Genomic DNA, 22,607 nt, shown 5'->3' on the forward strand with positions numbered 1-22,607 from the left:
GCCATTAAGCCCTAAATGAATAAAGAGAGTCACGCTTTTCTGCTTTGATTCATTAATAAATAACAATTTAAGATGTTTGGCAACTTTACAATGGAAAAAATCAATTATCTCTAACTGGATTTCACTCCACTGCTTCACCTTGTAAACAGACATCTCGTTTTCTTTGTGAGAATGTGAAGGGATTGGACTCCTTACAGTGCAACGTTCATTTCCCTCTGAGGCCTTACAGTGGAAGAATAGAGCTCAAAGTCTAATTGAAGGATTACACTACAATACAAACACTGCAATATGTAGTGTTTATTGCGAAAACGATAATTAGATATGGCCTTTTTTAAGTAATCACAGGCCTAAAAAGATAATAACGACTAACTTAGAAGTTGAATGCGCTCACATGTAATCACTACATCCCCAGTTTAAAACATGTCTGTTTCTCTCCACTCCCTGTTGGCTGTATTCTTAATCATTATTCCCGCCAACAACAATAACTTTCAAAAAACTACTTTGAACACTTTTTTGAAGCACCCTCTGTTTATATTTGAGTTGTATTAGTTTGTTATAGTGAATTTTTTACTTGATTATTTAAATGTAACATTGTTTATTCTATAGATACTCTATATATCTATATATTTCTCCTGTGTATGTATGTATTTATTTCTTTACCATTATAACCTGCTGTTCCCTATAACCAAATTGTCTATATCTACCGTAGAAAAGCTTGTTTAAACTTCCTTTTTCTTTACTCTTCAGGTGGCGATGCCATGCTCACATTGACCTTTGCCGTGAAAGCCTGACCTCTGATTGGTCAGCGCTGGGAGTTCAAACACCGTGAGAGAAGACTAGCTACCATGTCTGTTCAGGACACATCCCGGCGGGCCACGACGCCACCACCCCTCAAACCTGAGACCAAACCGCGACCGCACATCCCTCCGAAACCCTCCCCACAATGCACCTCCCCTTCTCTGGGGGAGAGAGGCAGCTTCTTGAGGCTTTCAGGAGGGGAGGTGAAGAGGATCGTGAGCCAGTTTAGTAAAAATGACTCAACTGAAGCAGAGGAACAACCCACCAATGGTGCCGCAGAACCAAAGGCCGTTAAGCGCTTCAAGAGGCCGCCTACGGTGAAGCCCAAACCGAACCGAGCCAGTCTGCAGCTTCAGCTCGGGGGGGAGAAGGCCCCCCCGCTGCCCGTGAAGAGGAGCCCACACCCTCAAGAGGCAGAACGAGATTGAGGGGGAGGCGGACAGCATCGGGGTGGAAGGAGGTCGATCAGGTAGGGTCGGCTGACGGCATTATTCTCTCTGCCCATTGTAACTTTTATATTTATTTTGCACTTTTGTAATGTGTCACTATAGTTTGTCATGATTGTCACCCAAACAAGAAGTACAAAGTGAAGTTTCACCTTTATGACCTTTACAATAGGTAAAATACCCACAGATTAAAGCAAGGGCAGTATTACAAAAGAAAACCGTTGTCACTCCTCCAGCTCGATATCAGGAAGGCGTGTCACGTGATTTCTAGAAAATGAAATGGCTGCCATTCAGACCTGGCAACATTTAAAGATACTCATAGCAGCTTTTATCTGCAGGAGCAAGATCAGATGAGACTGTAAACAGTGTTTTACTCACTCACTAGTTGGAGATCAAAGGTCAATCTCATTGATAAAACCGAAAGAATAAAACATTGTAGGGGAAGGAAGCAGAAGGTGTGTTTGTGCATGTAGAGACCATAGATAGAGACTTTTGCAAGTGTCTGCCTTATTCATTTTAAAGTGAAATAAGCGCATTTAAGGTATTGAACTGAATGTAACCTCTTAAACAGACAGGTGTGGTGCCACTGGCAATACTGAACCAACGGCCCTAAACAGGTTCTGATAGTCAGCTGATCAAGTGTGTGTGTGTGTGTGTGTGCTACTCCTAAGTAATGTGAAAGCAGAAAGGGACGGTTACTGTGCTTACTTGGACTAATAGAAGAAACCATGGCATTTCTTTGATGTCCTTATCCTCTACTCGAGTCGTAAAGTCAAGGACATTCCATCTCAGTCAATCTGTAGCTCCTTTACACCAGACATGTGTTGCTGTGTCATGATGTCCATCTTTGGCTCAACACTATAAGAAAATACATTCATTGTATTGTCTTTTCCTGATTTATTGGAAATAGTGTATGACCCACCCCCAGTTACTCACACTGAGCTTTCACTTCCTCCTATTGGTTCCCCATCAGCAACAGGAGGTCTCTGCGCAGGACGTTCTGTGGTGATATGTCATCTTACCATCAGTATCCATATTAGCTTCAAAATCCAATTATCTTTCTACTGGAGGTTAGGACTGAAAATAACAATTATATTACCTGTTCATCAATCTCAAATTAGAGCCCATGCACAGTTAGATCTTCAAATTGCATTTGTTTGATTTCCCTAAAGTCCATAAAACCCCAAAATATGAAATGCAGTCTATAAAGAAAAAGCCGAAAACCCTCATATTTTAGAAGCTGTGTCCAGATAATGTTTTTTCCCTGAAAAATAACTTTCATGATTCAGTATAAAGTTATTGCTCTGTGTTTGGAAGCCCTAGTTGTGATATCTCAGAAATGATGGAGATGGAGTTAAAGTTAATGCAGCTTTTCAATTGGTAACTACAAAGGTTTCATGTTGTCTCTTAAAATAATGCAATGCGTGTCTGAAAACACAAATACTCTGTAGCATCGGATATCATAAGTCGTCTGTGTTGGTCTCATTGACCCAGGACTCTCCCTCCTCTATTCCCTCTCTCGTTCCTCCACTTCTTCCATTTCCTTTCGTCCGTATTGGATTTCTTACACATGCAACCTTCCAAAAATCTTCATGAATATTTTAGGAAAGCACTCTCAGAAAAGCTGTATTCCTCTAGTGCTGAACTGCTGACTTGACGGTTCAGGGTGTGCAATGTGAAGCTGAGAGAGAGCCGTCCTGTCTGAGGAGACGCATGAAGGGAAGGAGGGACAGGAAACAGCTCCTTCTCACCCATTAGCTTCAGAGTCGGCTTCAGAGCCACACAGCTTTACACAAGGGAACTACTTTGGGTTAGAATGGGGCATACTGTACACAAACACAGTAGCAGGAAATGGGCTGTGGAAAAGGAGCAACAAATAGAATCTTATAAGAATAATTTAAATGCTTTTGTAAGAAATGTTCACAAGAAATGTAAACAAACTAAAATATGTGTAATATATCAGAATTTATATTGGAAAAGCTGTTTTTAAGGAATAGCATTGAACAGAAATATGCAAAATAAAGAAGAATGTGCAATGCAGGGGTCCCAGTATCTGTCAGCCTGGGTCCTATAATAATAATAATACCTTTTATTTGTATAGCACACTTTAAAAACAATGTCATCTCAAGGTTCTTCACAATTTGATGAGGAAAAAAGTGATCTAAGAAACACATCAAAACATTTTAAAATTCAAAACTAGGGAGTTGAGTTAAAAAAGAAAATAGGTTAAGAGCATCAAAGGTTAAAGATAATAATAAGGAGAGTCTTAAGGCTTGGAACAGCTATTAAGTGTCTCCTAATTGTATAAATACATCTATACTCTTCCTGTAGTGACATTATAAAGAGCTCATTAACAGAAGCTCTAACTATGTGTTGCTTCTTCTGATGCAGCTCCGGATGGAAAAGAGGTGGAGTCTCAGATGGTGGGAGGGGGTGAGGTGGAGGCGGAGCTTAGTCCTCACACCCCTCTGAGTCCCAGCTGTGAGCCGGGCTGCAGCTGTGCGTGTCACCGGCAGTGGCCCGGCATGAAACTCATATGGGTGCCCGTGGACGAGGAGGAGGAAGAGGAGGAGGGGGGAGACGATGAAGAGACTGATGTGGAAGAGCAGCAGCAGCAGGAGGAGGATGATGATGACTACTGGGAGGAGGATGAAGAGGTGGAGAGGGTGGGGGAAGGGGAGAGCGAGGCGGGGGACGAGGTGGACAGGATGTCGGTGATCGACGAGGACGAGGTGTCCAAGCAGGATAAGGCGAAGTTCCACCAGTGTTTGGACGTTTTAATCTCCGATGGCAACAGGAGGCGCTCGGACCCCGGCCCTCACTGTGTTCTCACTTCGCTAGCCGCCATCCGCTCCGAGTCCCCCCCTGTCCCCCCAAAACGGTCTCAGTCCCCACAGGTCCAGCCCGCCCAGAACGAGGAGGAGAATATTTACGAGGCCACCCTTCCCATGGTCGAGCGCGCTCCTAAAAAGACTGTGTGCAAGGAGCTGGATATTCCTCTTATAAAAGTGCGCAAACCAGCCCGCCGGAACAAACTGCCCTACAGCTCCTCAGACCCCACGTCCGACTTTCAGACTGAACCCCTCACCAGCCCGGACGAGGAGCCCCCTGCCGTCCCACCCAGGATGCCTGTTCACCCCGATGGTCGCAGCCTCACGCCCGTACACAGAGCTGGGATCCCCCTCCCACAGCCCACCCTGGAGGAGTGGCGCAACCTGCGGCCCGCGTCCCCCTGCGGCTCTGTCTCCAGCGGCCTGAGCCCCCAGAGAGCCCTCACTCCTCCACTCAGCCCTTGCAGACCCCCCCCTCCGCCACCAAAGACAGACCCCAGGAGGCTCAGCAGTGCCTCCATGCAGTCCCTCACACAGAGAAGAGGTTAGCACCGAGCTAACCTTATTATGGAGAGGAGCTATGAATGATCCGCACGTTGATGACCGTAGTACTTTGTCTTTTCAGAAGAAGAGCAGAACGGGGGGAATGAAGGCGAGACAGCAGAAGAACCGTGAGTTATCACCCCCACATTTCAACTCACCTCCATTCTTTTTAGGATGATGATATTTTATATTGTTCTATTTTTCAAAAATCCCAACAAAAGCCGTCTGAGTTTAGAGTTGATCCAGATACATAGTATTTAGAGACGCAGTAACTACCCTCATATTCAGAATCAGACTTAGCATGTCCCAATTCCTAGTTTATCAAAGTATGCATGGGCGGAATATATCAGTAAGTCCTGCATCCAGTTGCATTTTCTATTACACAAGCCAGAATGCTGCTCTGGCTTTTTTGACCCATAATCCTTTGCGCGGCAGGTATATAATCCAGAGGGTCAAAATTCAAGTTAGGTCGAAGTATATTGTCTCAATTGCATGTATACTGCGAAACAGCACATACCTTTTAAGCTCAGGTATGTACTACAACGTATGTGATTTGGTATGCAGCCATTGTTGGGTTTGTATCAATAAGACATTCTTCTCCTCTTAGTCAACATTGGTGTTGTTGTGTGTGTGTAATGATCAATAACTGTGCCAGTCACTCTTTTGTTGAACATTTCCATATCTCCCTTGTTAATCCTATTTTCTTCGTTCCATACTCTTTCAGGCGTCCAATCAGGAGCGGGTCCCTCAGGAGGGAGACTTCGTTCAGCTGGGAGTCCCGCCTGCAGGATGGTAGGCTGACAATCTGTTATACACAAAACAAAGATGAGTCACGCTCATTCCTGTGACAGGATACAATGTCAGTATGTTGCTATGCTAACCATGAACACTGCTTTGTAACAACTCTGAGCACTTTGAGAGAAAGGCTGAAGACTATTCTATCTTAGCCAATAACTATTCTATCTAACTCTACAATGTAACTTTGAATTAGATTGAAATACCTGTCTTCCTCTATGTTTAACTAATATTCTCTTGGCTTTTTAATGACAGTTCTTTGTATGTGTTTAATGTAATGTTATCAGAAACAGGTTTATTACCAGGTAGGTTGACACGTACGAGGAATTTGACTTGATGTCATGGTGCGTACATAAAAGCAAAACAAAAATTAGAAACACAGATAGAGAACTAGAAACATATTTCAAATATAACAGTATTTACATAGAAACAGAATGGAAATGATAATGTTTCGTTCACACTGAAACCCTTTTAACTGCCTTTAACATGTCCTTGCCTCAGAGCCTCTGTACCAGACGTACCGAGCCACTGTCATCACCAAGGAGATCCGACGGCAGACAGTTTGTCGCACCATCAGCAAAACCAGTGTGGACTACGCCATGGACTGGACGGCCCGTCACCCAGGGGCCAGTACAGGGACCGGAGCCAGCACTGGGTCAGGGACCAGCACTGGGTCAGGGTCCGGACCCCCCCGGAGCAGCACTCTGCCCACGCCGGGTCAGAGCACCCTGTGGCAGGACCTCCCAGCTGTTCGGGAGGCTGGGGTGCTGGAGCAGCTGACCCCGGAGCAGTGCAAGTACCAGGAGGTGAGGGAGTGATGTGAGGAGGGGGGGGGGGCTAATGCACTGAGGAGGGATCAATGATGATGATGATGATGAGGAGGAGGAGGAGGAGAGGAATGGAACATGCAGGATCAAGTTTGAAATCACATCTCAAAGTGATGTTTTTATATCTGCCCGGCTCATCACTCACTGCTGTATCAACTATTGATCATATTTCATGAAAGCTTTTACAGTCAACTTTCCAACATCAGGCAGGACACTTTGAGGAAATACATCTTTTGTTAAGTACAGGAAGGGTACTCGAAATCATGATGGTGTCATCAACACATCAATCCTTAGAAAGAACGCCCCAATGTTCTCATAGAGTGGATTCTTGTCACCCACAGTCTGTTTTTCCATGTAATATGTCACACTCCTGAGCATCATTTGAAGACGTGTGTGTGTGTGTGTGTGTGTGTGTGTGTGTCTCCCTGGCAGAGTATGTTCGAGGTGTTGACCTCCGAGGCCTCTTACCTCCGATCCCTGCGAGTTCTGACCGAACACTTCCTGGACAGCCGGGAGCTGGAGGAGACGATGATCATCAGAGAGAAGAAGACCCTCTTCTCCAACATCCTGAGGATCCGGGAGGTCAGCGAGAGGTGAGCTATGGCACAAGGAAGGAAGGAAGGAAGGAAGGAAGGAGAGAAGGGAAAAGGGAAATGTGGATTTGAGTGTCCTCAAAAATGTGATATATATTTATATATAATACATGTATTTTGTATCATTAACAACTGCGTATGTTCAGATGTGGACCATATGAATCTATTGCTTAACGTATTAAAGCTGTAAAGTTGAGCCCGAATTCGATTTCAATTCAAATGAAAGTGGTATTTTCATGACTTAAATGGTCAGTGTTTGTGTTAATTACTATAAAGCAGGTCTGAAGTATAAGTATATAAGTATGATATAAATAGTTACAATGGCGGTGTCCTTGGCAAATGTTCCCCATGGTACTGTGGGAGGTCCCTTGCCTCACAAAAAGGTAGTAGCTATGAATAGGGCATCGTCTTTGTTGCTAATGGTATAAGAAATGTTTAGTAAAGCCTTTTCTGTCTGACTCGCAGGTTCTTGAAGGACCTGGAGGACCGAATCTTCCATGACGTGGTCTTCTCTGACATCTGTGACATCATCCACTACCACGCCCAGCACAACTTCCCAGCTTACATCGACTACGTCCGCAACCAGATCTACCAGGACAAGACCTACACCTCGCTCCTGTAAGGAATAAAACGCATTATGCACACAAACGAAATGCCGGTCTCCTCCGTGTGCATTAATGCCTTTCTGTGCGTCTACAGGAAGAACAACATGCAGTTTGCCACGGTCATCACTCGTCTGCAGGAGTCTCCTAAATGCCAGCGGCTGCCCTTCATGTCTTTCTTGCTGCTTCCCTTTCAGCGAATTACACGCATCAAGATGCTCATTGAGGTGAGCAGCAGCAACACTAGTTACATTTTAGTTTTTTTACTGTAAGCAAGTTGATCCAGCAACAAGGGGATTAGCTTAATTTAGCATTGAAAACTGAAAGTAAGGTAAAAAAAAACACTAGCCTTCTTGCTGCTGCCGACAGTGGAATCAGAACTTGACTTTAAAAAGGTCACAGTAGTGTTTTTTGAGTGTTTTGTACTTTATTTGTAATTATTTTGGTCATTCTTAAATTCATTGTTTATCTTTGTAGTTGGTGTGAGTGTCTTTGTAGTCTGTTCAAATCTCTGTGGAGTCGTTGAATGTTAATTTGTTGTCATTTTGAGTATCATTCTGGTGGGTATGGGTCTCTTTAAGCAACATAATTGTAGGTGATGGTATGGATGAATTCATACCGTTCTTTATTCTTAGCTAACATAATTGTATAAATGTAAGACTTAATGTAGAGCAGGTATCCTAAATCAGTGTCACAGTTTAGTGACTGGCACAGGAATGCAGTTCGCCTTTGCAAACGCTACATTCTTTCCACCAGTGTCTGAACAGCATGCCGCAGTACATGCTGTGTAACTGACCCTGCTACAAGCCATCAAAAGGCAAAAGTCACCACGGTGCGTCGCTCGCTGAAATGTCCTCATTCCAGCGTAATCTTCCCGCTCACACTTGTCACTGCCTCTTGACCTATGAGCAAGCCCACACCTCGTCTCAACCTATTGACCTTGTTTGCATATAGATGGAAGAAATGTATCCTGTTTGTCCGTTGCAGAAGTAGAAAGTTGTTGTTTGTGGTTGCAGAACATCCTGAAGAGAACAAAGGAGAGGACAGCAGAGGAGCAGACGGCCTCCAAGGCTTTGGCCTCAGTCTCCAAGGTAAACGCCCCTCACCCCTCGTCTGCATACAAATCCATATCATTCGCATGCCGCTGGATATCCGACATCACCCATTGTCTGATTGAATGATTTCCTTTTGAATGAGCTCTGCAGTGAGAGTGAGTCATGCGTGTCAGCGAGGACAAAGGCAAACAGGGAGACATCAGTCAAAGCAACGAACCTGATACTCCCAAGGAGAGCTAGTTTGAAATAACAGCTGATGGAGGAAGAGTGGAAAGAAGTCTACCCAGTTAGTGCTTATTTGATCATCTTCCCCCTCTCATCTTCAAACGCAGATCATTGTCGAGTGTAACACGCAGGTGGGACAGATGAGACAGATGGAGGAGTTGATCCATATCCATCAAACGCTTGAGTTTGACAAGCTCAAGGTGAACTTGTGTGTGCAATATTTTGTTGTAAGTGCTTAGTTTATTAGAAGAATCCCGAAAGGAGCCTATATATTTGTGTTTTCTGCAGGCCGTCCCAATCATCTCCCAGACACGACACTTGGAGAAGAAGGGAGAGCTGCAGGAAATGTCCAAAGGAGCGACTCTCTTCCACATGAGGCCAAAGTTCACCCCCATCTACCTCTTCCTCTTCAACGACCTGCTCATCATCGCTGCCAAGAAAGGGTGATTATTACAGAGCCAGTGGCCTAGATCTTTGAATTGCAATGTCTCGGTCTATCAGTAGGTCGCACACTTTGTTCAATTCTGAAATGAAGTGAAATGAAGTTGAGTTTTTTAATGTGCAGGGCGAATGAATCCGAATGACTTCTTCCTCTAGCGCCATTCCAACTACCTTTTTCAAGTTCTGTGATCTTTTGCCTGCGACACAAATAACAAAGCAAAGAGCCAAACAAAATTGTACACATAAGGGACATGCCGATGTTCACGTTAGCTCATGTTAGCATACAGTAAGCATAATTGTGTTAGCATTAATCTGAAAGAACAGCCTCACACAAATGAACACTGTGTATAGCATGTTCTTTTCTTATCATGACAAATTCAGTCTTTGGATATATGGGACTGCATGTTCTTAATGTTTTAAAGTCATTTGCACACATGCAGTTCAAATAAAACCATTGAAAGACATTTAATTAACACAATACTGGTGTTTTTACACATATTTCAAGTGTAATTCTTTTTGTGTGATCATAATGTCAACGTTGTACTCGCCCAAAGTATGTCCTTACTAGATTTGAAGACTTTTGGGCCCAAATTCCCGCAGAACTCTTTTTGACTTCACACTGACCTACATATGACAATGCGTGTCAACTAACAGCGCTAATTCACTCTGCCATGCCTAAGTATGCACTTATGCTTGTAAGTTATTAAGCACAGCTGAGTCAACGTTACACCGGACCAACAGCGAACCACTACATGCCTCGAGCAAAACGCTCCAGCAGCTTCTGTCAAACAATACCCCACTTGACTTTGTTGCTGTTCAGTAACTGAAGTTTCGTATTTGCCTCAGGAAAGATGCTGTTTCAAATTCATACACTATGGGTCATCATTAACCCGGTGTGGCATTCATGAGAACAAAAGCTTTCGTAAACATCGGGAGAATGTGACCACTGACCGCAAAAGCAATCCGGACTCTTTAACCGTGAGTCATTACAAGTGAAATGACTCCAAACTTCCTCATGTGGCTGGAAATAGTGAAGAGCTCTAAGAGGAAGACAGGATTGCAGTACTAACATGCCATTGTTGCCACAGACGGAACAAATGATGGCAATATAAAACGCCCTAAATGCCTTTACCTCTGCAAATGTATATTCATCCCAAAACTCACCCTTCTTTTCTTCCACAGTACGGAGCGTTTTGTGGTTCTCGACCACGCCCACCGCTCTCTGGTGCAGGTGCAGGCAGCAGATGAAGGTGGGGGGGGCAGCAGCGGCCCCCTGGAGCACTGCTTCAACCTCACCCTGCTGGAGAACCACCAGGGGCGCATGATGGAGCGGCTCCTCAAAGCCCCCTCGCAGTGAGCAGCTCTTTGTCCCTCACCACAAAAAAACAGCCTCAATTTACTTTCAGGCGGCATTTAAATCCAACATTGTTTATTTATTCCAGGTCAGACATGCACAGGTGGATGGCGGCTTTCCCCAACCCCACCAACCCAGACAGAGATGAAGATGAAGTGATTTATGAGGACTGGGGTGAGAACACACACAAAGTGAATGTACAGTATGTGGTGGTGCGTGTTCCTATGCTCATTGTGATGTGTGTGTGTGTGTCAGATTGTCCCCAGGTGCAGTGTGTGGAGCAGTACGTCGCCCAGCAGGCAGACGAGCTCACCCTGGAGCCCACTGAGATCATCAACGTCATCCGGAAGACCAACGAGGGTAAGAACATGGATGGAAACCCAAACTAGGAGTTGTTCATTTGGTTTAATATAAAAGAAAGTGTGAGATGTGCCGTCATAAAGCTCACTTGGTAGAACTGCCCATAAACCAGTACGGAGGAACTGGGTTCAACTCCACCTCTCCAGTAAAGGCTCTTGTGACCCAAAGAATTATCAGAAAAGATTATATCGAACAGGATTGTAAACATTTCCTGTTTTACAGAACACAACCACGCACCTCAAACTTAAAAGTGATATGAAATCTGTGCTTGCGTCAAACTAATGTCCTCTTTTGGTCTATATTTGACCTTATTGTTTCAGATGTGGAACCTACTGACTCGACCTTGTGTTATTAACATGCCTCCTCCTGTTACTCTGCTTGTTTATACACCCTGATCCCCGTAACTCCTCAATCCTCTCACCTTAGCAGTTACTTGATTTGTTTTGACTCTCTTGCATGACAGAAACCTCCAATCTGCCCCTTGTTGTTCTACCCCCCCCCCCACCCCTTTTCTCCTCTCTCGCAGGCCTCTATGAAGGCATCCGCCTGTCTGACGGTCAGAAGGGCTGGTTCCCCATCGGAAACGTCATCGAGATCACCAACGAGCATGTGAGGCGGCGGAACCTCCGCGAGCGCTACAGAGTGATGCAGGCCGCCAGCATGGTCTCCAGCAGCAAGGCCAGCACCATTCACTGAGATACAGGAAATCACTCTTTAAAAAGGACCAAGAACTCTTGATTCCAGAACCAGGAAATGAAAGATAAAAGGAGATCATGACAGACCTTTAATCATCGCCTTATTTATATGACTAGAGTGCGGGCTGGGAGCTTGACAGAAATCATTTACTCCCGACACTGAAAACGATGTGAATGACTTGCATTACATAACAGCAGCTGTAGAGTTGACCTCCTGCTAGCATGTGGCTCTGCATCAGCTGAAATGCCGGTCTTTCTAGTCATTGCTCAACCAGATTGTACATATCAGACCTGCAGCCTGAAGACAAAAGGGTTTGGCTTTCCTGTAAACGCCCCTTGTGCCACAAGTTGAAACATCTCATTCCTGCCATGCACGACAACCTGTCATGTGTCACTTCTGTGGCCAGAATACAGGATATGACATGTTTTTATGGAACAACAATCTTGTAGAAGGCTCATAACTACTGCATTTTATCTCAGCAAAAGACCAACTTTGGAATACATATTATCAGGAAGTGCCTTTTGAATAAACTCTAAATCCCTATCAGGGCTTCTATCAAGCACAATAGCTTTGTAAAGGCATGTGGACCGAGCTGTACTGCCAGTCATTGTGCTGTCCACTACCTTGTGTCAGTAACCGTTGTGGAACAATAGCCCCCCCTGCTGCGTGGGGTCAGTAAAGGAAGGATATTATATGTTGATATGCTGTAAATGTATTATGTTGTAAATAATAAGTGGGGGATTCTCTCCTTCAGAAACAGTAGTAACGCTTTTAATAAAAGAAACATGTAATGCTTTTGATAAAAGAAACGTGTCTTTTAAGCTCAACTCTTCATCATTTTTACAGTAGGAAAATATATGCAACTCAAATGTAGACTTTAGAAGATATTAACTCTCATCCAAGAAAAATAAGGAAGTGTATGAATCAAGATCAACCAGTGGTTTGCATAATGAGGTAATAAAGTCCCTTTTTAAAGCTAAACACAATATATAAGAATAATCCTAAACTCCTGTGTCTCCTAGGCTCAGGAGGACATGCACAGCATCTCCCTCAGAATCTAAGATGTCCTTAACCTTAGTAAACTCTACAGAGGTGCCTAATCCTCTCCCTGCCTTTGAGCCTGAGGACAGTGAAGACTCCAGCAGATGGACTTCATCATAATTCCTTCCCTCCTCCAAATCCCCCCAGTCCTTTTTGGCACAATCGGTAGTTATGAAGGCAGGAGAAGTCTCCGAAACGTGTTGGCTTTCAGAGCTTCGGGATGAATCCTCATGACGCAGGTGTAGCAGAGGAAGTGTTACTGATGATTTGTTGTGGCCCTGGATTATTCCCTCCTGCTCCACCAGTCTAGAGCAGCTCAAGAGTGTGTTGGCAGCATCAAGCTCTGTCTCTGACCAACACCTTCCCTGCTGAAACTCAATGGTTTCCCCTGGATATTGCAGATCACTAAGGAAGCAGGGATTGGGAGCTGCAGTGAAGTCGATTGTTTCTGGATGACAGAACGAGTTGGGGTTGACACTGGTAAGGGTCTCATCCATCTGTAAAGGCTCTTCTTGGTAGTGCAGTGTCAGGAGGTTAGTGATGGCCTGGTCCTCCTCCTGGGTGAGCTGGAGCACAACCTGGCCTTTCTGCACTGCAGGGTGGAGGTTGTTGATTTCCAGAGTGAGGTGGCCCAGATTCCTGGTGGGGTTTGGTCCGAATTTGAATGGGTCTGGACAGGGAGGTGGAGCCGGGCAGGGGGACATAACTGGTGGGGGAGTGTTGAGCTCGAAGCACTCGAAAACCTGAAAGAAATACACGTTTAAAAGAGGTTTTAATAGAAAATAGAGCATCACGGGTAAGATTACAGTTCAATCATGAGATGGCTTGAAGCTGAACAGAGGAAATAAGAACATGGGTGTCTTCATGTTCATATAAGCAATTATTATGTGAACTTCGGTTTCTTTCAATAATACAATCATCGCAGGTCTTTCATATTTGTACCTAAAAGGAAAAACACTGATAATGTCTTTACAGTCAAAACAAACTGCCTCTTTCCTTCCTGCCTCCTGGTCTTAGCTCCACCTAACAGGACTGAGCCTATTTTATTAAAAGTCATCGTCTGCCTGATCCCCTCCATAAGCTCTGCTCTCTACAACAAACACTACATACAAAACACAGAGGACAGGACCTCAACCAGTGTTCAATACATTCTCACAATCCAGGGTTATATTGATCAAAAAGTTTGTTTTGCAGTTGGTATGAGTTCAGTATGCCAGTCCAGAAACACCCTGTGCCAATTCAATGTACCAGAAATATCCCCACATATTCATTTAATAAATGTTCATCATTATGCAAGTTGACTACTTTGAGGATGAATGGTTGAGGGCTCACATTGCCTAATTGTTAATGGCCAGTTTTAATCTAATACAGCTGAAAAAAGGCTTGAAAATGCATTGAACTCAACTTAAGGCAGTCTTGACAAAGGCCCAATTTATATTGATAGATTCTAAAACATTGATACAACGACAAACATCCAATATGTCAAAAAAAACAAATACTATATTTAAGACATTCAACTGAGTGTTCATGTCTTCCAGGGACTTAATTCTACGGATATTGTGGATGTCCATGGCAATCAGTTTATTAAGATATGAGTTTATGAAGTCCACTTACCCTCAAATCACTTACTACGTTAGGGATCCTTCCACAGGTCAGGGTGGGATCAGAGTAGAAACACTCTGCTGGGCCGAGGGGAAGGACTGGAAGAAGATGGAGTTGTCAGTTTTACAACATGATCATGGGATCGTGGGTCTAAGGACAGAGGGTGTCGGTTTTTTTCATACTGATATTCTGCACAAACTGTGCTATTGTATTTGCTGTAAAGTGTCTTTACTGTAGGGTATTTTTATTATATGTACAGCACTTTGGCTCGACCAAAAATCGTTTTAAAATGTGCTATATAAATAAAACTTGATTTGATTGATCATGCACAGCTAGTAACACAAACTCCTTTAATCGATCTAATCTAATCAAGGCTAATTATTATCATTTATTTATGATAAGGCAGGGAAACAAGAATCCTACGTCATTTATAGCATATTAAATATCCTATAAAAATATTGAGAGTATTACAAATTACTGATCATTTCTTACTTCTGCATGTTAAGGAACATTCATTTGCATGTCTGTCTGATTAGCAGTACAGTGCATGAGCAAAAGGTTAATTATTGCATATCTTGAAATGAAAAGCTTTAGTTTCATATTCCAGTTGTTCATCAAAATATTTTCAAATTAGATTATTTACACATTTTAATTTAACTTAATACTTAATTAAGAAATTGTAGTTGTTGCATTACTAACCCAGCCTTCCACAAGTGGTGAGTAATCTCAAAACTGTATTTGTTATCAACTGTAACAGCAGACACTTAAATCGGAGGTTTAATAAAGCTTTAAACCAGGGGTGACCAAACTTTTTTCACCGAGGGCCACATACAGAAAAACATACGAAGGTCTGGGCAGTTATATGTTAGCAAAATCAATCAAATGTAGGTAAATGATGCTTGATACTTGAAAATGCCTTAAGACAAAAACAGCCTTCATCACAGCTCTCCATAGGGTTTACTTAATTTTGTTGGCAGCTCATTCCTTAAAACAGAAGCTTATAAAAAGGGGAAATATGAAGGGTATATTTCAAGCTTAGAAAATGTTTCCAACTTTTATTGACTGAATTTATTTGAAAAGTGGGCTTATTAACACATGAATAATACTGTGTAATATATTTGTACATATATATTTAAGAAGTACAATATAAGACAAGCACACGTTTCATTTGTTGGCCGCATTTCATTATACTTTTTTTATTTGGCGAGGGCGATTCAAAATGGTCCGCGGGCCGTAGTTTGGACACGGACACTCCTGCTTTAAACTAATGTGGGTAACTTAAAAATCAGTTTACCTGTTAGGCTGCCACAGTCGGCGTGCTGGTGTGTAAAGCCTACAGCCAGGTACAGAGGCATGAAAGACGGGTGGGTCAGGGTCCTGTTGGAGACCGGAGGCAGGGTGGGCTGCCTGGGGCTCTGTGAGGAGAAACATGGGGACATGCGTTTCAACTTTTAAGTAAACATTGTGCAGGCGAGCGAATAAATGTGATAGAAAACTCACCACAGAATAACTTTCATTGTAGTTCATGGTTGAATTTTCATTTTTCAATGTTGTAATTCGAAGAGAGTCATAAGTGACATCTATGTTGCGTCAAAAAGAAAATAAGTGAAAAACAAACAAGAGTTGCTGTTATGTCTAAGCTAGCAGCTATCTGGCGACAGCTAGCGCCCCCTGCTGTTTGGCTTCAGAGACCCCGTTCGTCTGATTGCTGAGCACGAATAAACTAATAAAGATCTTAGATTTGTTTTCTTAGATTTTTTCTTGGACAGAATCTTGGATACTTAAATGTTGGCAAAATGACAAAAAACAATTAATAGTATAGCATGTCGAAAAAATGCAAAAACAAACAAACATGGTATTTTATGTCCATGTTTGCCATGCTATACTATGTCGTTTTTGTTCATATTTTTGCCATAACTATACTATGTTGCATTTTGTATATTTCCCACATACTATACTACTTCGTATTTTGGCTTATTTTCCTCATAGGGCTTACTATACAATTTCCCAGATTTGTTAACATAATGTACTTTGCCTGTTTTTCTCATTTCCTCATTCCATACCTTTTTCTTCATCTTCTGCTCTTCTTCTTTTTCCTCTTCTCGTACTCGTCCAAATAGCTGGCTCCATCCGAGTGGGTTTTCTGCTCTATCGTTATTTTTCACTTTTTCAACATACTAATAGTAATTCTTTCAATTTTTTTAACACACTATATATGTACTTTGCTTACATGTTATCTAAATACTATACAATACCGTTATTTCTGATATTCTCAACACCAATATTATGCTTTTTTTCTCACATTTCTAACACAACACTGTAGTTAGCTCAAATGTTTTAACATGCTATACTGTCATTCAGATAGAACAACACTATGAGTATCAAAACTGCAAGTTCACTTTGACTAGACGACCTATCATAATGTTCAAACATTTACAAGATCAATTACTACGTTTTCTAAATGTATTCACTCAGAGTACAAAGGTACAAATACTTTAAAGAAACAAAAGCACGTAATCAGGTTCTTTATACATTCCAAGATTGATTCACTTTTAAAGATACAAACCTGTGAATAAAGATGAATATAATGGATGGTGACTATATAGATTATGAGTTGGCAAAATACTGAAAATGACAGATTATGGGGAAATATCAGTTGTGAGACACTTTTCCTACATTTGACCTTATTGCTGATTAATTGACGACTGCATCTGGCTGGGCTCACAACCCAGTTCAGGTCAGATGGTTTGGTTCGTCTGTCTTTATGCATCTCCAGGCACATGGCCTAACTGCAGCCTCCCTGTGATAAACCTTTCTATTGAATAGACTTTTTTTTCTTAAAATCACATTATAGATTTTGACCATTTCACTTCTCCAATACGCAAAACCTGAGTGGTTTCAGGTGTTGAAAGCATCAAACAAGTTGTGTGGCATATCATTAAAAAAAAGCTAACGGTTTCAATATTCATAAGCAACAACTCTGGCCTCAAAATATACTTAAAGTAAAGTACCAAGAGAAAAGACTGGCCCATTTCATTATGTTGCAGTTTGTATATGATATGACTGGATGATGATTATTGATGCATTAATGTGTCTGGCACAGAGGTTAAATGTAGTGATGCATTTAATTACACAGTTAATGAACCTGTGGGAACATTTCATCACAAGGCACCTCTGAAAAGGAGTACAGGCACCCTAATTGTAAGACTAATTTGTCTGTCCTAAAGCAGATGAAAAAGAGGCCTTATCAGGATCAACGAGCTAATCATAAAAACATCTGTATTTTTGTCAACTTGAATGGCTTAACAATTAAATGATTGATAAGATTGATTAAGATTAAGTGCTCACAGCCATCACAAACCAGCAGAGCTCTCCTAACCCCAAGTTTCCACTGGGTCCGTCTGCGGCGCGTTACGGCTGCGCCGCGGTTTTGGTCCGGCCTCCTCCGGCGTCATACCCTACCGGGCGCGTTTCACGAGCGTTTCAGAAGCATTACGGAAGCGGAGCGTCGTGCTTGCCGGCTCGCAGTTCTTGTTGATTTGGGCATATTTCCTGGACATTTGTACTTCTACAAGAAAGTAAGTAGGCTACGTGGTTAAATGGTTTATTTTTGTGTCTGTTTAAATCGTGTTTATTGTTGTTATTTCCTATTTTGTTGTGTTGTAGACTACAGACATAATTAATAATAATTGTAATAGTCCAGTTAAAAACAACATGAATCAAATTATGGGTTGCTGTATTTTAGTGGTAAAAAAATGCATTCATCATCATAATTATTCTATACAATTTACACACAGTGCCTGTAAACCGGAGGAGAACGCTGGCCTTTATTCTCCTACTGGAAAGACTGCAGAGGAGGTATGGGGGGGAGGAGAAGGAACCGGTTTTGGGGGGTGGGCCGGATGCTGTCACTGTTCCACTTCCTGCCCGACATTACCTTACGGCTGCGTCGCGTCGAAAAATAGACTTCAATCCTATTTAGAGCGGAGCCCAGCGGCGAGACGCTTCTGAGCCGTAACGCGGCGCGTCTGGTGGAATAGCACCCATTGACTAGAGTGGCCACGATCCTGGCGGACGCCGCGGCGCAGCCGCAACCGCAACGCACCCGTAACGCGCCGCAGACGGACCCAGTGGAAACTAGGGGTAACGCTTCTCTTCACTTACGGCCCCTACACACGGCGGCGTGCGTTGCCGCTTCAACGCTTCTGCCCATGCACTTTGAATGGGGTGACGTCACGATTCGCCGAACTGCATTGTGGGAGCAAAGCGTAGCTTCTCTCGCGGTGCTCGCTGCAAAAGTAGAGCAATGTTCTACTTTTGCCGCCTCGACGGAGGCGTCAGCCAATCAAATCCCGCGTATGCAAATCTGACAGTACAAGCGCTAGCCAATCAAACCGTGTGTATGTTGGGAGAGCCAGACCGCAGTTATTTCCCATATGTCAAAAAATGGAGGAGAAAATTATCGTGGCGATAGGGAATCACCCGGTACTATATGACCAGTCCCTCTTTACATACAGGTATACAAACCGGAGGAGCCAGGCATGGGGGGAGGTGGCAGAGACAGTGGGTGAAACTGGTAGGTTTTCGCCTGTTTGGGGAGTTTATATCCAGTGTACTTCGTTTGAATGGACAGCTAGCAAGCATAGACAGTATATTTAGCCAGCATGGATGTGGCATGAATGCTTTGCTTTGTATGTCCGGGGCGGGACATTCATGTGATTGGTTGTTGGTCGCGTTGCTCGCGTTGACTCCCCAAGCTCAAGACATGCCCACCGCCAAGCGGCAACGCACGCCGCCGTGTGTAGGCTCCGTTACAGTATAAACTCCTCACCTCTTTTCTCCCTCCCTCTGGGCGGGGTCTGGTAACTTGGAAGATGCAGTGACTGGGTGTTTCTCAATGTCGAGGACGCTTCCTTGGTAGGACGTGTCTTCCGAGTCACTTCCTTCAGAAGCGAGGCAAGAATCCTTCCTAGCCTCGGAAAACGAAGAATGGTGGAGGAAGAGGCTAACAGGTGTGCAGGTGTGCGTCATATGAGAGGCCCCGCCTTAAATGGAGCGTGATTTCCGCCAAAGATTTGGAAATTGGTCCATGCGCAAAGCATTGTGGGGATTTTAAGACTGCGGAGGATACACATGTGCAGCCTCGAAATTTCTCGCTACGAAGGACGCCTGGACATTGGAACAGTCCTTCGGCGGGACTCGATAACGTAGCATCCTTGAAATAGTGGCTCTGGAGCATCCTTCGTCGACATTGAGAAACACCCATTGTCTCAAGGTGCGCTCCATCCAGTCACCAAAGCTTCCTTCTCTGATGTTTTTGAGTATATCTGTGAATAAAACATTGAACAAATTAAAATGTGTCTCCTCATGGCAGTGGCTGAGGGGGTTAACATAAAAAGCAGTGCAAACTGGCCGTTATGACTAACTGTATTTAAAAAAAGGGAGTGTATATGACTTCTATCAACAAACACGTCAAAATGCGTCAGAAGACTAACCGAGTTATTGCTGAGCCCTATCTGACTGAGTGCTACTCCACTAACAGTATACAAACAAGCTAACAGGAAAACCTGAGCAGCATTATTTTTGTTACCATTTCCCATGTGCTTTAATTTACATTCTGGGCATTTACAGTAATTGGCAGAGTAAGACTATAATTGTTCCTGATATTAATTGTTGGACTAATGAGGAGCCTGGAGCCAGCTCTCATTGGAAAGGGAAATTATTCTTATCCCCTTCCAAAAAGAAGCCAATGTTTATACTGAGGCTGCAGTGTACATTGGTTCAATAATGGGATGGCTCAGGAGTCGGATCAGACTCTGAGTGGAGAACTCGGCAGCGCTGTGACTCGGCGACATGCTGCAGTGACCTGGATCAGGTTATGAGCCGGCTGACACTCTGGGAGTCTAGGGGTTTAGTTTACTTTAGTTGATGAAACACGGTGAAACAAGACAGAAGATAAAAGGAGAACAAAAGGAAGTACAAAAAATTGAACATTTGAGCAGATGAGATTAAACCCCGAATGTAGAAACTCACTCCTAATCATTTTAAATTCCTGCAGGGCTCAGCTCGGGTTTATTGAGCATTTGTCGAGTGATGAGACCTTTCTGCAATTACGGCATTGTCCAATCTAAGAGGGAACAAATGATTCCTAAAATGTCTGAAAATCACATCTGACCTCGGTATGCGCTGCTCTGAAAATATTTGAATTTCTTTGACAGCAGGGTGTCAGAGTGTGAGAGAGGAGGGATACAAAAAATAAGGAGAGAAACACAGGATGAAAGAATTGCAACAAAACAAAATAATCAGCGGGGGGGGGGGGGCCAAGGTCACCGAATGTGAGAGCGGCTGACTTAGAGAGAGAGACAATGCTGCAGAGGATTGTGGGAAATATTACAAATAAATAAAAAATAAAATATATCATGCCAGATCTGATAGAAAACATAAATGTATGCAGAAAATAACCTCCTAATGTTATTAAAACACCACCCTGTCCTCTCCCGCACTCATAACTCTGTTTTTAAGTTTAAGAAATCCAATCATTTCTATACGTCTCAAACTTCAAGCCCGATCTCTCAAACAAAGGCGGGCGAATTTGATTTGAGGGAATTCAGGAGCTTTGTGCCGATGAATAAAACATCGCGTCTCCTTGATGTTACCCGGACTTATCAAGTCACAGATCCCCCCCTTTGAGCTCGCTGGTGACAGAGTGCAGGAACCCCGGCGCAGGATGAAACAGAGGAGATGAAGTTTCTACAGTATGTCTTCAGATTGGCTGCGAAGAAAGATAAGTGCACAGAAGATACATTCAGGTACACCGAAATGAAAAGAGAAAGAGTTGATCTTCAATTTCATCTCATGTGTCATGAACAACGCTATGTAAAGATTAGTAAAACAGCGTGGGAGCCGGTACACACAACTACACATTCCTACTTAATCCACAGTTTTACAGGCGGAGTGTGATTAGTGGCTGTGTTTAGCATTCATACATATTTAAGTGTTCTGGAAGCTGCTGTAGGTCAAATTAGTAATTGAAATGGGACTTAAAGTAAGCAATCAAAAGTGGAATGAGCAGTTTTGAGGCCAGAGATTGAAAAAAGGGACACCCACCCACGTGGAATCATTCAAACTGTCAGTGCGTGGTGTTGAACATGTAGGCGGCTAAATCGCTGCTAAAATGTAAAGTAACAACGTACTATTCCCACTGGGTCTCTTTGTAGTTCACCCCCGACGCCTTTTAAAATCCTGCAAAACTAACTAATGCGAAAACTTCTAAGGCTTCATGGATATTAAAGAGATATTTAGACTATTACAAATATAATGGATGAAATACAGCATGTTATATAGGTAAAGTACACAGCAGAATCAGCAAACACTAATCCGAGTATTCAAGACTTTAAAGGTTTAAAGGTTTTGAAAGGTGTTTACAGCAGCAAAAACAACAACTTTTTGAAGTGTTGTTATTTAAACACTAATCACGCTAACTAGTAGGACATTTTTGTAATTAAATAACATACGCACTACAGTGTTAGCCTTTTCAAACATGGCTCCAGGGAGGGTGAAGCCGGTCTTTAAAAGTGTTGTTAATTTGCAAATATTAGCTTGCTAAAATGCTGCACATGGGAAACATAGCCTACATGCTAAACAAGTTAGCAAGCTGACTTTAGCCTTTAGCTTGGCTTTACACTCTTAGCTGTTGTCACCATGCTTACACTACTAGGGTGTTAATATATAAACATATCTCTAAAATAATATACAATTAATGACAAAGTCAACTGCTTTATACTGTTTTTTAAACATAGCAATGATTTTGTAGCATAGGATAGACATTAAAATACATAACGGTAAGTGCTGATAAATTAAGTGACATGATTGTTTTACATTATTTGATAAAAGCCTATATTTAGTTGAATTGAATACTCATTTACTGCAGTCATCCAGTTTGGCTTTAGCACTTTAGCATCACAGTTCATTTAGCTTATTAGCTTTCTCTTAGCTTAATTGAATCAGGAAATATGTAATATTTTTTTCTAGTTATTGAGAAACCTGAACAATTAGCATTCCTTTGCATTGATTGTAATACAGAACAGATTCGATATTCATGTCGACTCATTCCTATTGTAAGTGGAAAAACTACCTAATCTAGAGATCCATATACTTAGATACAGTAGGCCTACATAACACACCAAGCTACATTAATGTATCTGCATCTACATACAGTGCCAACATGCCGAAGTCTCCCCTCTCCTCAGCAGATGGCAGCCTTGCACTGTGCAGGCTGACACACTGCCTGTCTGAGCACCGTGTCCACACCACTACAGTGTGCGTCTTGTTAAGGAAATTGTGCATTCAAATGTGTTAACATTGCTAACCTTAGTTTCTCTGATTAGGTCATCTCTCT

At 42.8% G+C, this 22,607-nt stretch overlaps 2 protein-coding genes across 4 annotated transcripts; one reads left to right on the plus strand and one right to left on the minus strand.

Moving 5' to 3' along the window:
* The first annotated feature begins 845 nt into the window (after positions 1–845).
* Positions 846–12,371, plus strand: si:dkey-38p12.3 (rho guanine nucleotide exchange factor 15). The gene is given in 16 exon segments (XM_034226288.1): positions 846–1,223; positions 1,225–1,267; positions 3,636–4,619; positions 4,701–4,746; positions 5,343–5,410; positions 5,915–6,219; positions 6,673–6,833; positions 7,299–7,451; positions 7,533–7,662; positions 8,452–8,526; positions 8,823–8,915; positions 9,004–9,158; positions 10,339–10,509; positions 10,599–10,684; positions 10,766–10,870; positions 11,397–12,371. Coding segments are annotated over 16 exon segments (3,123 nt in total). The 3' UTR covers positions 11,567–12,371.
* A 98-nt stretch (positions 12,372–12,469) lies between these two features.
* On the minus strand, positions 12,470–19,214 carry LOC117552707. 3 transcript variants are annotated; one of them, XM_034226290.1, is made up of 6 exons: positions 19,041–19,214; positions 16,273–16,775; positions 15,710–15,789; positions 15,504–15,624; positions 14,222–14,307; positions 12,470–13,350 (listed from the first exon to the last, which is right to left on the minus strand). In XM_034226290.1, the coding sequence occupies exons 2-6, from the start codon at positions 16,337–16,339 to the stop codon at positions 12,568–12,570; spliced, it is 1,137 nt and encodes a 378-aa protein (XP_034082181.1). In that variant the 5' UTR covers positions 16,340–16,775; positions 19,041–19,214; the 3' UTR covers positions 12,470–12,567. The 3 variants fall into 3 exon arrangements, with proteins under 3 accessions (XP_034082181.1, XP_034082182.1, XP_034082180.1); XM_034226291.1 differs by lacking the exon at positions 19,041–19,214 and having other exon boundaries at positions 14,237–14,307; positions 16,273–17,505; XM_034226289.1 differs by lacking the exon at positions 19,041–19,214 and having other exon boundaries at positions 16,273–17,505.
* Positions 19,215–22,607: the final 3,393 nt, after the last annotated feature.

The sequence above is a fragment of the Gymnodraco acuticeps genome, unplaced genomic scaffold (genome assembly GCF_902827175.1).
Source record: "Gymnodraco acuticeps unplaced genomic scaffold, fGymAcu1.1, whole genome shotgun sequence".
NCBI classification, from domain to species: Eukaryota; Metazoa; Chordata; class Actinopteri; order Perciformes; family Bathydraconidae; genus Gymnodraco; species Gymnodraco acuticeps.

What these genes read in the sequence shown, in the direction of transcription:
- LOC117552707 (XM_034226290.1), bottom strand. Translation starts at nt 16,339, where the DNA reads ATGGAGCCAGCTATTTGGACGAGTACGAGAAGAGGAAAAAGAAGAAGA. An exon ending in AGCAGAAGATGAAGAAAAAG is followed by an intron (nt 15,790 to 16,272) that starts GTATGGAATGAG and finishes GACGCAACATAG; the next exon opens with ATGTCACTTATGACTCTCTT. An exon ending in CGACTGTGGCAGCCTAACAG is followed by an intron (nt 14,308 to 15,503) that starts GTAAACTGATTT and finishes ATCTTCTTCCAG; the next exon opens with TCCTTCCCCTCGGCCCAGCA.